The 15,098-nt window shown below is 38.0% G+C and overlaps 1 protein-coding gene across 2 annotated transcripts; it reads left to right on the top strand.

Annotated features, from left to right (window-relative positions):
* Positions 1–551: 551 nt before the first annotated feature.
* On the top strand, positions 552–14,325 carry traf3ip2a (TRAF3 interacting protein 2a). 2 transcript variants are annotated; one of them, XM_057353513.1, is made up of 10 exons: positions 552–834; positions 1,029–1,082; positions 5,866–6,221; positions 6,948–7,072; positions 10,451–10,620; positions 11,379–11,467; positions 11,556–11,624; positions 11,777–11,881; positions 12,565–12,639; positions 13,296–14,325. In XM_057353513.1, exons 2-10 carry the CDS (start codon positions 1,067–1,069, stop codon positions 13,440–13,442), a joined length of 1,152 nt encoding a protein of 383 aa, XP_057209496.1. In that variant the 5' UTR covers positions 552–834; positions 1,029–1,066; the 3' UTR covers positions 13,443–14,325. The 2 variants fall into 2 exon arrangements, with proteins under 2 accessions (XP_057209496.1, XP_057209495.1); XM_057353512.1 differs by having other exon boundaries at positions 554–834; positions 5,866–6,393; positions 6,943–7,072.
* Positions 14,326–15,098: the final 773 nt, after the last annotated feature.

Below are 15,098 nucleotides of genomic sequence, written 5' to 3'. Positions count from 1 at the left end.
ATATCCAAGGCCCAACAATATGCATATAATAAGACGTTGAATGGAGTTATATGCAATACCATAGAAGAAGCAGAAATATTTTTGTTCCCAAAATAACCATTCACTCAAAGGTTTTTAAAAGAACGATTTCTTACTTTTTTGTCTAAAGAACCCCTTTTCCACTAAAAAAACTTTTCTGTAACAGAAAAGGTGCGTTGGATGTTAAAGGTTCTTTTCGGAACCACTAAGCCGCAAATGGTTCTTCATGAAGCACCTTTTCATCCAAAAATTGCTTGTATGCACCCCTCATAATGTATGGTTTAATGTGTATTTACTAGTTTTGATAATTTACAAATCATGTATGGTTTCCACACCTGTCTATCATTGCCTATTATAAAACGTATAATGAGCTGATGTTATGAACAATGAACATGGCTCTAGTGAATCACTGAATCACATCACTTCTTTTTCGAACGGTTCGAATCTTTTATGATTCGGACATCCTAGCAGAAGACAGGTAAAGTCCCACCCATCTGTTTTCGTGTGGTTTCGTTTTCAATAGGTGTGTTCGACTTCGTGCGGAGCTGCGCAGACCGATGGGCGTTCATGCTCAAAGTACCGCGAGAGCATGTTTTACAGCAATGCCTTTGAATCGTTATTGCGATACGTCGATGTCATATGTGTCATGTACCGCATCACCGCATGATGTTTAGCACACTGAATGACACGATTCCAGTCCGTTCAGACTCTGCTTTTCCGCAATATTTGCATGAAAAGAATTTGGAGTTTCCCTAATTTACATAGAGAGCGTTTCCGTGTCGGAACGAAAGCAGGTGTGCTGTTCACAGTTTACAGGTAAGAAACTCATATTTATAATCGTTAAACGAGTCTGTTCATACTTATGTCTAAACATTCAACTGTTAAAACTCCTCTAAACTTTGTTATAATAATGTTTTTTCTAAAAAGTGTGCGTTGACTGGTGGTTAATGGTTAGTAAATTGTTTATAAACTGACTTCAGGGAGTATAATTTTGTGTCATTTGTCCTCAGATAGCCTACTGTACAGTTTGAACTCACATACAGACACAATGGAGTCTTTTCCAGGTAAATCTATTCGTAAGAGCTTTATTTTTACAACATTGTGTGGTTGAAAATGTCTCCTTTGAGTGTTTACCTGAGTGCTAGAGGGTTCGGGTGCAAGTAAACGTTAATAGAAAAGACCCTCGTAGATTACCCGGTTTTTGGTGTTCTGTCCCCGGAATTGTACCCGTTTTACAGCACGTCCATACACTGAAAAAGCCCGATCAACATATCCTGATGAGCATAGACATAAGAAAAAACTAGACCGCGCATTTTTGATGCGGCGCCGCAAGATCCGACAGGCGGATGACATCGAAGTACCGCGAGAGCGATTCGAAAAACCATTAAAATTTTGCTGTCGAATCGCTCTCGCAGTACTTTGATGTCATCCGCCTGTCGGATCTTGCGGCGCCGCATCAAGTCGAACAAGCCTATTGGCTTCTTTTGTCAGCTGCTTCGACACGTCAACGGCGCCGCCATATTGGTCGTGGCAATTAAGAGTAGCTTGTAAACAAATGCAAGTAAACGGGGGAGCTGCGCTTTTTCGGCGTTAAAAGCACAATAACATTTACATTTCTTAACACATTTCAATGATTTACGATATAGGCCTATATGGTGTGGAGGACCGGAAGAGTCATGTGTAAAGTAATAAAGCATTTCATAGTTTAATAAGTAATTTTACAATAAAAATAGGCATTAATACGTTTGTTTACAACTTCATTTATTTATCCAAATATAAATAGACGAATTGATAAAGTCATTCATTATTAACGTTTTAATTGGCAAAAAAGCGTGATTATAAAAACAATTAATAAATGTTCGTATGTTGTAGTATGTAGTAATGTTGTGTGTTAGTACGTGTGCATATTGTGTGTGTGGAGTGTTTTGTATGTGGGTATGTCTGTCTTCTGTGTTTTCACCTTTTTCTTGGTTTTACAGGTATAACTTTTAATTGTTTTGCTTATAGTCCATATGTCTCATGTACAGCTGCTTTGTAACTGTAAAAAGCACTATATAAATAAAGTTGAGTGGAGTTGAGTTAAATGAAATATTAATCCATCAATAAATACTTCAAATTAAAAAGGGAATTAAGAAAACAACATCAAACACTCAATAAGTACAGCGTTTTAAAGTGCATTAATTAATTCCTAAATAAATAGTGGAATTTCAAAATGTGTTTGAAAATGCGATTTATAAGAGGAATAAATAATTGGATTTACAAATTAAACTACTTTAATCAGTTATTTAAAAGGCGATTTCTTTTACCATTTGCATTTCCACGCTGCCTTTCCTTTTCCGATTTGCTATTCGATTAGCTTAGTCATTTAGCTTTTCCTTTTAGCCTCTCCATTTAGCATTTCCCTGACACTTTGGGTCCTTGCATTGGTAAAACAAGGTTAAACAATGCAAATTAGCTACAGTATGGCGAGAGAGATGTAACAAGCTCTCTGATTGGCTAGTTACTTGTACGTCATGTTCAGAGGTATGTTAGATGAGCAATGGTGAAGAGGATAGACCTGTTGTTCACTGCACGTGTAACCAGCACGTTATCAGCGCCTGCTTTTTCTCTAACAGAAATCATAGAAAAGGAAACGTATCGTTAGAACAGGTTCGAACATTCACACTGCACGTGGAAGCAGCAGATGCTACTTTGTACTGTCTATGAGGGCAGGACTAAAAAGTGACCCTGGACATTTTCTCCAAGAGCAGCGCACCACACACCCCCTCGCGTTCCGGTTCCCCCGGTCTGCTCATGCAGTGCAGTGGCCCACTGGTGCTGAGGGAAACAACTGCATCATGCTGTCAATCGAAACTAAGCAAATCGTTGTCTTTCACTGTAATCTTTAGAAAACCAACACTACATTTACACATCATGTTCATTGCTTATGTTATTGTATTTCTAAGCGAACTCTCCATCTCAATATAACATTCAGAGAAACAAATCAAACGTAAAATATATATATATATATATATATATATATACATATATATATACACAGCATGTGATGTGCTTTATGTTGGAGGGGAAAATGATTGCATCGCAATTCGCCTATTTATATTTGGATAAATAAATGTAGTTGTAAACAAATGTATTAATGCCTATTTTTATTGTAGAATTACTTATTAAACTATGAAATGCTTTATTACTTTACACATGACTCATCCGGTCCTCCATAATATGGAGTACTAAAAATGCATGTCTCTAGATACTTATACAATATTTAGACTATAAATAAATCTCTGTCATAGGAAATTCATTGTGCCTGTTATTCATGGAAGTACACTATGTAGAACATGTTTGGTGATATGTTATGAATATTGTTACGGGTTATTCGTTTTCTTGTTTTGGTTCTGTGGTTGTGTTCTCTTTTACAGGTAAATTGGATGCACCTCATGCTGATCGGGAGTGGTGTATTTGAGGGGCACCGGCTCTCTGTGGAGGGTTTTTTCTTTTGGCGAGCTGGCCTGGACCTTTTCTTTTGCATATTCTTCTCGGCTTATGTTTTGTTTTGTTCTGGTCCGTTCTATTACGTTGTGTTTGTGTTATCTATGCGTGTATATTTTGGTTCCTCTTCTTTATGGAATCTTCTACTGAATAAACATTCAATATTTTGTACTTAAAAAAAAAAAAAAAAAGGTCCAGGCCAGCTCGCCAAGATTAAAAGATCAGCATCAGGTGCATCACAACACAGTGTCGAAAACAGCTGCGGTCTCAGGAAACTGAAATGCCACATATTACCAAGAAATGTTTTAGTGCCAAGTATACTTTGCAAATGTTAGGACAGACTGCACATTTTTTTAAATCCCTGCATCATATCTATGTACTGCTTGTGCTGCAACGTCCTTACATTGACTTTTAATTTAATAGTACAACAAGTTAATATGGCAAATATCTCCCTCACCAGAAAAACTGTATTGTTTTAAAAGCAAAACATCACGTTAATTACATGATAAATTCAGGAAGCTCTTTCTATTAATCATGCACATTGCACATCAATTTGCTGTCGTATGAATGAAGCGGCCATGACAGTAACACTGTGGTCCTGTAAGACACATTTCATTCCTCTGTATGTCTGTGAATATAGCATAAAATACAGACGCACACTGCACCAGTGTAAAACATGCAGATGACATAATCCGGAGTCACTACACTAATGGTTATTTGATTGTCAAAAGAATAGTCAAATAAGACTTCACACACATGCGCTAATATACATCTAAAGTCACAGAATATTAATCAATTAAATGAGCCTACGAACAGTCCTCTACTGCCATCTTGTGGTTATAATATACGTGTATGAAAAAAGCCATTTAAATGAATGATATTTCACCTTTTTGACTGTTATGAAGGCATGTCATTAATGGCAAGTCAGTTGGATTATTTGTTAAGGAGTAGAAAGATTTCAGGTAAACTTTTCACATTAATATGATAAAGGACCCTGTTATGGTCACACAAATGAAAAAGTTCAACATGTCTTTATTAATTATTGATCTAGAGAGTCCAGAGAATTGTACTGTAGGGGAAATTTTGAAATTGCTTGAAAAACCTAGGACTAGTTTGCAAAAGTAGGTTTTTAACATCACTGATAACTCACGAACCGTTCGATCGACACCAATGATTCAAGAGGCAAAGTTGTTCGGAATTAAAAGAGCTATCATATGATATCAATAGTTTGTGTAAATGTCAAATGTCACGTGATACACAATTGTTTAGGCAACCAAAACAAGTGTCCAAGCGGTATTTTGTACATGACCTCGGAGTGATGGTCTACACATATGTTCCAAGCCCCATAATGATATGTTAAACGGTTCTCGAGTTATGGCCATTTTAATGTAATAGGCTCCGCCCATTTTAAATTTTGGTGCCCCTAAGCGACCGTGAAAGGAAATTTCAACTTTTAAAAAAATATATTTACATTCACACTCCATAGAAGTCATCAGCATTGGTTTGGTTCCGATCAGTTGATAAACCTAGGACTAGTTAGCGAAAGTATGTTTTTGACATCATCAGCGATAACTCAAGAACCATTCATTCGATCGACAGAAGTTCCAGAGGCTAAGTTGTTTGGAGAGCTATCATATGATAGGAGAAATATTATATGATATAAATAGTTTGGGTATATGTCAAATGTCATGTGATACACAATTGTTTATGCACTCCAAAAGCGTTATTTCGCCCCCCAGTGGCCGATGGATTTCAAATTTCTTACAGACCTTCAGGACTATGAGTCGAACAAGCCCAGCGAGTTTCGTTGCGATAGGCCTCTGTTAACTCGGCCTAATGAGTGCTCAAACTTCATTGGCCGATGACGTCCATTTTTTTTAGATACGCCGATGTCCTTTTAGATAGTCATGGTACATGACACAAAGACACACCATACCAAATTATAAGTCGATCGGGCAAAAGGTTGCGTAGTTCAGCTATTTACGAGTTTATTCATATTATAGCGCCACCTAGAGGCCAAACACCAGACACTTGGGTGTGTGACAAATGGTTTAGGACGCACAAGCAAAAACACAATTTTCATCGCAGTAGCACCCCCTATGGACCGATTTATCTGGTTCCTTGCATCTGAGTAGCCTGCTGGAGTACAACCATCAGACCAAGTCTCAAGTCTCTGGGCCTTACGGTTTGGGCTGCCTGATCAGTTTTACGGCGGAAGAGTAATAATAAAAATCTGAGCAATTACAATAGGTAACCCTAAATACTAACTTTAATGGTATAGACATTATTGACTTTTTAAGGCGTTTCAGGTTATCCAGCTTTCTTTTGTCTGACATTTATTCATGTACTTTGTTTCCCCAGACGGCTGTCCACATCTTAGTATCCCTGTAGAAACTGATGAGTCTATGACCTTGTCCTCTCTGAATCTTGCATGGCCGGCATGCCAGCATTGCCAGTCACACAACCTGGACCCTATAGAAACAGGCAAAGAGGATAGGTTTAGTCCTATACTGTCTATCAATGACATAAGCAGTCTGGATTACCCAGATGGATACTCTGGGCTTCCCCGAGACGATTTAAGGGTCACTCGAACTGAGCGTCCTGTCATCAAACTGTCCCTAATTGATTCAGAAGACACAGACAGCCCTGCAGGCCTGCCCAGTCTATATCTGCCTCAAAGTGCAAGAAGAGGCCCTCAAAAAGTCCGCATAGAAGACGTGAGTGAAGATTTCTCAGGACTTGATCTTCAAAATTTGCCTGTCTCATATTCACATCGCCGAAACCCTGTGAGTGAGAATGAAGAAAGTCTGGAAAAGCCGTGTCCTCTTCGCTCTGACCTTGGGGAGAATTTATGTAGACATTCTCAGGCAAAACAGCAGAGATGCTATGGTATTCCTGTTATAACTAACGATTTATATGTTTGCATCATGATGAGACTGTTTACATTTTTCTTTGTTTATTTGCAGGGATAGTTCACCTGAAAAATGTATTTACTCATTCTTATGTCATTGTTGTATGAATGTGTGTTCCGTTGACCGCAAACAGAAATCATGCATAAATGGCATAATGTTCATGCTACTTTTCAATACAATGAAAGTTAATGGTGACCTGGAGCTATCAAATTCAAAAGATGATAAAAAACACACCATCAAGGTGGTCTGTGCGACTTGTGCATTGTATTATTACATAACATGTAGCATCGTATCGCATACTTTAAGATGACATCATTTAAAATGAATTCCCTGCCATGTGCATTGTCATTGGTAGATGAAAAAGCATAAAAAATAGACAAAAATAAAATTGCATGAAAAATGAACATGCCCATTCTAATTTGACATGGTATTTAATGAGTATGACTCTGCCATAAATAAGCTATGAACAAAGTCAATTGTTTATTTACATTCATGGACAGGCATTAACGATATTGTTATTCTTAAGGTCAGTATCCACCAGATGCTTTAAATGGCTTCCAGTATAAGCACGAGCAGCCTGCAGATTATTCACGGGCCAACTGTCCAGTGTACCATCAGTTCCCACCTCGGCATGCAAAGAATCACCCTCAGAACAGGTAACTCGCTCTCTTGTCATTTTCACGATCAAACAACACCCAGTCACCTCCACAAGAACACGAGTAAACCTTTAAACCAGGACAGCAGCTGGTTAATGAACAGAAGACTAGGTTTTTCAACTCCCATGTTGGCAGTAAAGTTTAGAACAGCACTGGTTTGCTGGTTTTAGCTGGTTAAGCAGGCTGGTTTTTGGCTGCCTTTTTAGCTGGTAATGCTGTTTTAGCTGGTTAGTCTAGAACCCACCAGCTAAAATAAGCTGAACATTTGATTAGCCTGGTCAAGCTGGTCTTGATGGAAGTAGCTTCAAGCTGGTCCACCCAGCCTGATAAAGCTGGACAAGCTGGTCTTTCAGCCTGGTCAAGCTGTTTTAGCTTTTTTTCCCATCCTGACCATCTAAAACCAGCTTGACCAGCAAAAAATTGGCCAAAACACCTCTAAAACCAGCCTGCTTCACCAGCTTAACCAACTAAAGAGACCAGATGAAACCAGTAAACTGCTTAGGCTGGTTTTATCTGTATTTTTAGTAGGGAGGCGTGTTCAATACAAGTTTAATAACACAAACAAAAGTGGTGCTGCTTTGAATATTAGCACAACTGCAATTGAATCACAGGCATGCTAACAATGTAACTGTGAGTGTGACATTGCAATACTTAAATAACAGTTAGATTGAATCATTTACGTTTTGGACACAACAAAAGTATTAAACATGTTCTTGCATATTTTTGAAGAAATTGTTTGACCAAGAGATAAAATAATAGTTACATTTACATTTTACATTTAGTCATTTAGCAGACGCTTTTATCCAAAGCGACTTACAGATGAAGGAAACAATGGAAGCAATTGGAACAACATAAGGACAACAAAAAGCATAAGTGCAATAAAAAGAAAACTGGTCTCATGTAGCCTACCACAGTATACAGAGCTAAGTTTTTTTTTTGAAAGAGTAGAAAAGAGATAGAAGTCAGAACTGTTCAGTCAGGTGCTGATGCAAGAGATGTGTTTTCAGACGATTCTTAAAGATGGCTACAGAATCTGCTGATCTTGTAGCAGCGGCCAGATCATTCCATAAATGTGGAACTGATCCCGAGAAGGTGCGTGAGAGAAATTTTTTACTTTTTTGGGATGGCACCACAAGACGTTGTTCGTTTGCAGAGCGTAGGGATCTGGCAGGTATATAAGTCTGCATTAGCGAGTGAAGATAAGGGGGTGTCAAATCATTGGTGGTCTTGTAGGCCAGGAGCAGAGTCTTGAATTTGATTCGAGCGACTATAGGGAGCCAATGTAACTTAATGAAGAGAGGAGTGATGTGCGCTCTCTTCGGTTCATTGAAGACCACTCTTGCCGCCGCATTCTGGATCATCTGTAGAGGTTTGGTTGTGCAAGCTGGAAGTCCAGCCAGTAGCGCATTGCAGTAGTCCAGTCTGGACAGAACAAGAGCCTGGACTAGGACTTGCGTAGCATGCTCGGATAGGAAAGGTCTAATTTTTCTAATATTGTAGAGGATTAATGCTGATCAGTGAAGTTAAGCTGATCATTGATCACCACTCCCAGGTTTCTGGCCATTCTGGAAGATGTGATGGTTGATGAGCCCAGTTGAATGGAGAAGTTGTGATGAATCTTTGTGTCGGCAGGGATTACAAGCAGTTCTGTTTTTGCAAGGTTCAAATGCAGGTGATGGTCGTTCATCCAGAGCGAAATGTCGGCTAGGCATGCTGAAATGCGTGCAGAAACAGTCGGATCGGCAGGCTGAAATGACAGGTGGAGCTGTGTATCATCCGCATAGCAGTGATAGGAAAAGCCATGTTTCCGAATGACAGAGCCTAGTGATGTCATGTATATAGAAAATAGCAAAGGACCAAGCACTGAGCCCTGAGGCACCCCTGTGTCAACGTGTTGGGACTCAGAGACCTCTCCTCTCCAGGATACTCTAAATGACCTACCTGTGAGGTAAGACCTGAACCATTGTATCACCACTCCAGAGACACCCATAGCCTTGAGGGTCGACAGGAGTATGTGGTGGTTAACAGTGTCAAAGAGAGCAGACAGATCCAGTAGGATAAGTACAGATGAGTTAGAGGCGGCTCTTGCCAGTCTCAGGGCTTCAATGACAGAGAGCAGTGCAGTCTCAGTGGAATGACCACTCTTGAAACCAGACTGGTTGCTTTCCAGGAGGTTGATCTGGGTGAGAAAGGAGGAGAGCTGGTTATATACAAGAGTTCAAGAGTTTTAGCAATGAAGGGGAGGAGTGACACCGGTCTGTAGTTCTCTAACAGTGCAGGATTAAGAGTGGGTTTCTTCAGTAGCGGGGTAATACGGGCCTCTTTGAAGACTGTGGGAAATGTACCAGTGGTGAGAGACGAGTTGATAATGTGGGTCAGAGCAGGAACAACCGATGGAGAGATGGCCTGGAGGAGATAAGTGGGGATGGGATCTAGCGGGCAGGTAGTTGGGTGGTTAGAAGACATGGTTAGATGGTTAGAGACATCATCTTGAGATAGGAGAGAGAAAGAGGGGAATGAGAATGTGTCGAGGGTTTGGGCATGATCAAGAGGCGGCGGCACAGAGAACCAACTGCTGATGGTGGTCTTTTCTTTATGAAGAAAGACGCAAAATCATCAGCTGTTAAGTTGGATGGAGGTGAGGGGGCAGGCGGGCAAAGAAGAGCAGAGAAGGTTTTAAAGAGAGTTTAAATAGTTTACAGTGTACTTGACTCTCAGGACGTGTCTGTCAGTGAGGTAATTCAGTGGTGTGTCATTATTTTGTAGTTTTAGTATCCATAACAATATTCTGCCACAAACTGATGTCAATGCTGTACAACACTTCCAAAGAAAAAGAAACAACGTGAACTGCTTAACTGTAAAATAAACAACCAGCTGTTTTATGTTGGAAATTGATCACCCACCAGGTTTTGCAATGTCAGACTAAATTATACACTATAGTCTGAATATGTTTCAATTTCTACTCAAATTTTATGATGTTTGTTTTAGAACATTTTGTCATACTTAAAATTGGTGTGGGTAATTTTCTTTATGTTCAAATACGTTCTCCACTCTTATTATAGATGGGAATATAATTAAACCATTTGTATATCTGAAAAGTGTAAATCTGGACATTGTGACTTAAGCACTATCACAACTTTGTGTTTCACCATTCCAGCCAGCCTGACACGTCAACATTTGCCGTGTGTTTGGTGCCAATGTAAAATAGGAGAAGTATTCCAAATATCTGTAAAAACCTTAAATCAGTTGTTGTTTTGTTATTTGCTGATGCTAGATGGTGGCACAGGAGTTATACACTTCATCTTTAACCTTCCTTAAATATGTATATTTGTGTGACTGTTGAATAATAATTGCTCATGCATCCTTTTCCCCACCAAGGTGTTTACCTAGACACGTGACCCCCCTGAGGCCACCTCAGGTTACGCCCCGTCAGAGCACGGCACCTGTTAGAGAGCTTATATCGGAGGTGTGCATCAACCCATCCCAACCAGGTTCCGTTGGCCAACCCCAAGCATTGACACGCACCATCAGTCTGCCTGATGACTGCAGTAAGTGATATTTTCAATACTGTTTGCCAGTATCTGAACACCCTTTGACAAATGAAGGCCAAGAGCATGTCATTTATGCCTTATGCTGTGTCAGCCAGGGCAGCTGATAAAGACTTCCATAAGGTTTAATGTACAAGTACATTTAGGTGGAGTATGCTTTTTGGAACAGTGAGAGCATGAACTACAAACAACGTCACATGTGACACAAAACAAGACTTTAATGACTAAATGGGACACATACATACACACAGTTTGGCATTGGAAGAGGTTGAAATTGAAGAATAGAGATTACATTAATTCAAACAGACGTAAGGCAACAAGAACATCAATACAGTACATGGAAAGGTTATATATGTATGATTAGACTTTTCTATATAGACATACTGTATGATTGTAAGTCTGTCCCAAAGTGAATGAAAAGAGAGTCTCACTAGATTTCTTAGTCTTATCTTGATGGTTTGGTATGGGTTGCTATGGGTCACCAGAGATCTGGTTCTACACCTGGGAGTTACTTGCAGTTTGGGGGATTTATTTTACAGACACCCTGTTTTATGGTTTTATTTTTTAAAATGTGTTAGCAAATGCTGAAATAAACATGAACTAAGATTAATAAATGCTGTAGAAGTGTTGTTAGTTCATGTTAGCTAATGCATTAACTAATGCTAACAAATACACATTGTTAAGTGGTAGCAAAAACATTTATGCCTTTTTTCAGATTTCTGTGAACTCTAATACTAAAACATTTTGATCATTTCAAGGGAATGTTTTCATAACATACTCAGTGGATATTGCTGCGGAGTTGATGCCCTTTGTGAGTTTTTTGATAAATCAAGGATTCAGACCAGCGGTAAGAATGCTAGTACATGATGTCTTAAATACATAAATGATACCTAGCAATATTAGGTAGATTAAACATATGATTGTTTATTTTTCAGATCGATATATTTGAAGACAGAGTGAGACAAATGGACATCAATAAATGGATGGACAGCTTTTTAAAAAATGTAAAGTAAAAGACTATATTTTTTAATGATGAAGATAATATTTTACTCGACAATAACGAAACGTAAAAATTATTTGAAATAGATTACTTAAATATTAAATAAACTGTGGACTAGTTGAATGTAGGAATTTTATCAGAGGTTACGTTTTGCAGAAGTCGGTGTTAATCATCATAGTGATCAGTCCAAAGTATAAAGTAGATGTTGAAGGAGATGGATCTGATCAACACGGATTACACACTAAATACATACACACTCAGGTGAGAGCAACTCCCAAGATGAATTTGTATTGTTACACTGTAAATGAACAATGTTTACTTTCTCTGTGTATACACTTGTGTTCTTTAACCCAACAGTCCTAGTGGAATCGTTAGAAAATCAATGCAGCAAATCATTTTGACAGGTTTTTTTGACAAATTAAATATAAATATGTCTTTTAGTAAGATATATGACACTATATTTACAAATGATTAAACCAAATTGCTTGTTTGTGACATTTGAACGTTGTTTCTTACATTAAAACCGAAAAGTAAACGGCTTTTCCTCGCGGAAGGTCTGCATTCGGTAAAAATGAGCTAAAAAAATTGTGGCAAATTCATGTCCAGTTTTTTCTCATGTGGCAAGTAGCCGTGTAATAAGCGGGATAATGTACAAGCAGCCGGCTGATATCGCGAAATAAGCCCCTTCAGTGTGATACAAGATCACCTAGTCACACTGTCGGGTGCTTCTCTTTCAGAATTGTTGATTAATTATTATTTTTCAACATTTTTGGTTGAGGAATTTATTTATTAACTGCAATATACTTTTTGTCTCTTTACCTACACATGACTGCACCTCATGTAAATTTCAAATTATTCTTTGACCACAAAATTGTGCGTTTGTTGTTGGCATTTCTGAATATGTCACAAATTAATGTAATTTTGAACATTTTTCCACCATTCAGATCCAAAATGAATTTATTCAGCAAAGATGTCTCAACTTCAGACTGGTGCCAGTGCTTTTTCCCAGTGCTAACCAGGTATGATATCAAAAAGCATGTGACTATAGGTTTATCCCTCGTGCTCGATTCATTATTATCTTTTTTATTTCTTTTATTTCATTTATATCTATGCATTTTTGCTGTGCTTTGAAAGATACAAAGTAGTTTTCACCACAAAATTCCTCAAGTATACCATTAGCTTGCATATGAAATATTACATTTTGATGAAAAAACACTTTATTGAGGATTTCAATGAAACAAAGGTTGGTTCTGGATATGATCTAGGTGTTAGAATACTACCATCTGCTGGTTAGAGTATGTTTTTCAAAATGCCATAGAAATTTGACTGAAAAATGTCACATAAGATGTACCCAAAATACAAGAGTTAGGTTGTAGTTGCATTTCAAACTAAAGTGAAAAATGTAAAAAAAAAAAGAATCACTAACTTTAGAATTAAGACATTAACATAACAACAGGTAAATAAAACCAACAGCAGTGCAGAACAACAACCGTTATAAGCCTAGTTTTATGTGTAGTGATAGCCCATGGCCCAGTTTTGTGTGTATGGATAGATTATGTATGAAAAGTCACAAAATCTTTGTTAACCAAGGAAAGTTGCAGCATTGTCATATTGACCCCAAATACACCAGAGGGTTGAGATCTCTCTTTCTCTCTCTCTCTCTCTCTCGTTGTAGAGTCATGTTCCACTGTGGCTGCTGAGCACTCGGCGGTACAGGTGGCCTGAAGATGCTGAGGACCTGATACTTCGTTTACTCAGGGAAGAGAAATACATCATCCCTCCTTTGGGCAAAGAGGTTACACTTACCATCAAACCTCTATAAACCACTCTATGCATTCACACCAAATGTAAATATTCACTAAGATTTTGAATAAATCATAATGGATTGCTGTGGAGCAATTTACAAGTTACTCCTTTATATGGTTGCTTTTCCTTATTTTTTTTGTACTACAGGTAGCCTTTTTAAGTGTGATCTGTAACCCAATAGTCCAAGTGAAATGGCTAGAGTTAGGTATTTTTGAAAGGGATTAGGTTATAAGTGGAGTACTGTATACATTTACATGTAGTCATTTAGCAGACGCTTTTATCCAAAGCGACTTACAGAGAGTGTATATTCTCTACTCATTACAATCACAGAAATGACATTGATTTTTCAAAACTTGCAGTAAACACAAACCATGGATTAAATAATGCAGTTTTATTGTTAAGCAAATACCTTTCTTTTTTAATGTATTTCTATGGCATTCTACTTTATTTGCTGTAGTTGTGGTCTTAGACCGGTTGGGTTTAAAATTTAATTTACACACATCATTTAAAACGTGTCTGTGCAAACTACATGAATTTGCTTAAATGAGTGAATGAAAAACGAAAATAAATAGGCCTACATAACCATTTGAATTGTATAGCATTCAATTATGTCTTCTTGTTTGTGTGTGCATGGGGTGAGGGGGATTTAACCTGGACTCAAGATTTTGCAATACTTATTCATAAACCCAGAACTGAACACGATGGAGACATTTCACAACATTTAGCGAGAGCTTAAAAGTATAGGAGCATCTTTGTGTAATTTTATTATATGTATAATTGGCTGTTTTGTGATTTTGTATTACAGCATGTTGTTGCTCTCATGAGATGAACTGCTTATGTTATGTAAACTGCTTATGTTATGTAAATAAAACAACTTTTAACCAAATACACAACATTAACAAGGCTAGAAATAAGTGCTGGTTTGTGGTGTACTTACAGTAGCCTACAATGGTTCCGACTGTTCTCCCCACATTCAGTTAATTGCTTTAAGCCCATTGCACATTGAGTCCGAAATGTGCGTCCGAAATTTCAGCACGTTAAAAAATAAATACGACCTCACGTTGTGTCAGTCGCATTTACACACTGCCTACGATATTTTCGTCCGTCATAAAAAAATTCGGACCGGGTTCGATTTTCTGCGTTTTCGCATCCGTAGCAAGCATTTTGAGTGGCCTTTTATAACAATTCAGAGACACCGCACAAACGAGAGCAAAATACGAAAAAACGCATACGAAAATTTCGGACTGTATGGGCAAAGACCTTTAGAGTGATATGATTTTATTGGCCTAGTAATTCAGTTCTTTGTTTTTTATGTCATACAGTGACATTTTAATAACAATATAAATATTCAGTTTTTCTGGATTTGTTAAAGAATGTTTTATACCAAAGGTGGTAATCATATTTTTAAATGTCCAGAGAAAACCGATATGCTTTTATTATATCTATTTTTTACAACAGGAAGTACACTTCTAAACAATGTAATTAACTATATGACTCAAGAAAACATGACAGATGGTTTTGAACAAAGTTACAAGCCTGGAAACAGTTGAGGGTGGTTGAGGGCTTGAGTAGCAGTGTTGCAGGCTTCTGTGAGTTAACGTTAACAGGAAATGGGTCTGAAACACCAGCATGACACAAATCTATCACATACGGTGCACTTCTCAAGTATAAA

This window comes from Triplophysa rosa, linkage group LG15, assembly GCF_024868665.1.
Source record: "Triplophysa rosa linkage group LG15, Trosa_1v2, whole genome shotgun sequence".
Lineage (NCBI taxonomy): Eukaryota > Metazoa > Chordata > Actinopteri > Cypriniformes > Nemacheilidae > Triplophysa > Triplophysa rosa.
The sequence above is the reverse complement of the archived record's forward strand: the minus strand, read 5'-3'. Positions and strand labels throughout refer to the sequence as shown.

Excerpts from the sequence above, each read along its gene's own strand:
- traf3ip2a (XM_057353512.1), top strand. Across the intron at positions 7,073-10,450 it reads AAGAATCACCCTCAGAACAG|GTGTTTACCTAGACACGTGA; the intron begins GTAACTCGCTCT and ends TTCCCCACCAAG. Across the intron at positions 11,882-12,564 it reads CTAAATACATACACACTCAG|ATCCAAAATGAATTTATTCA; the intron begins GTGAGAGCAACT and ends TCCACCATTCAG.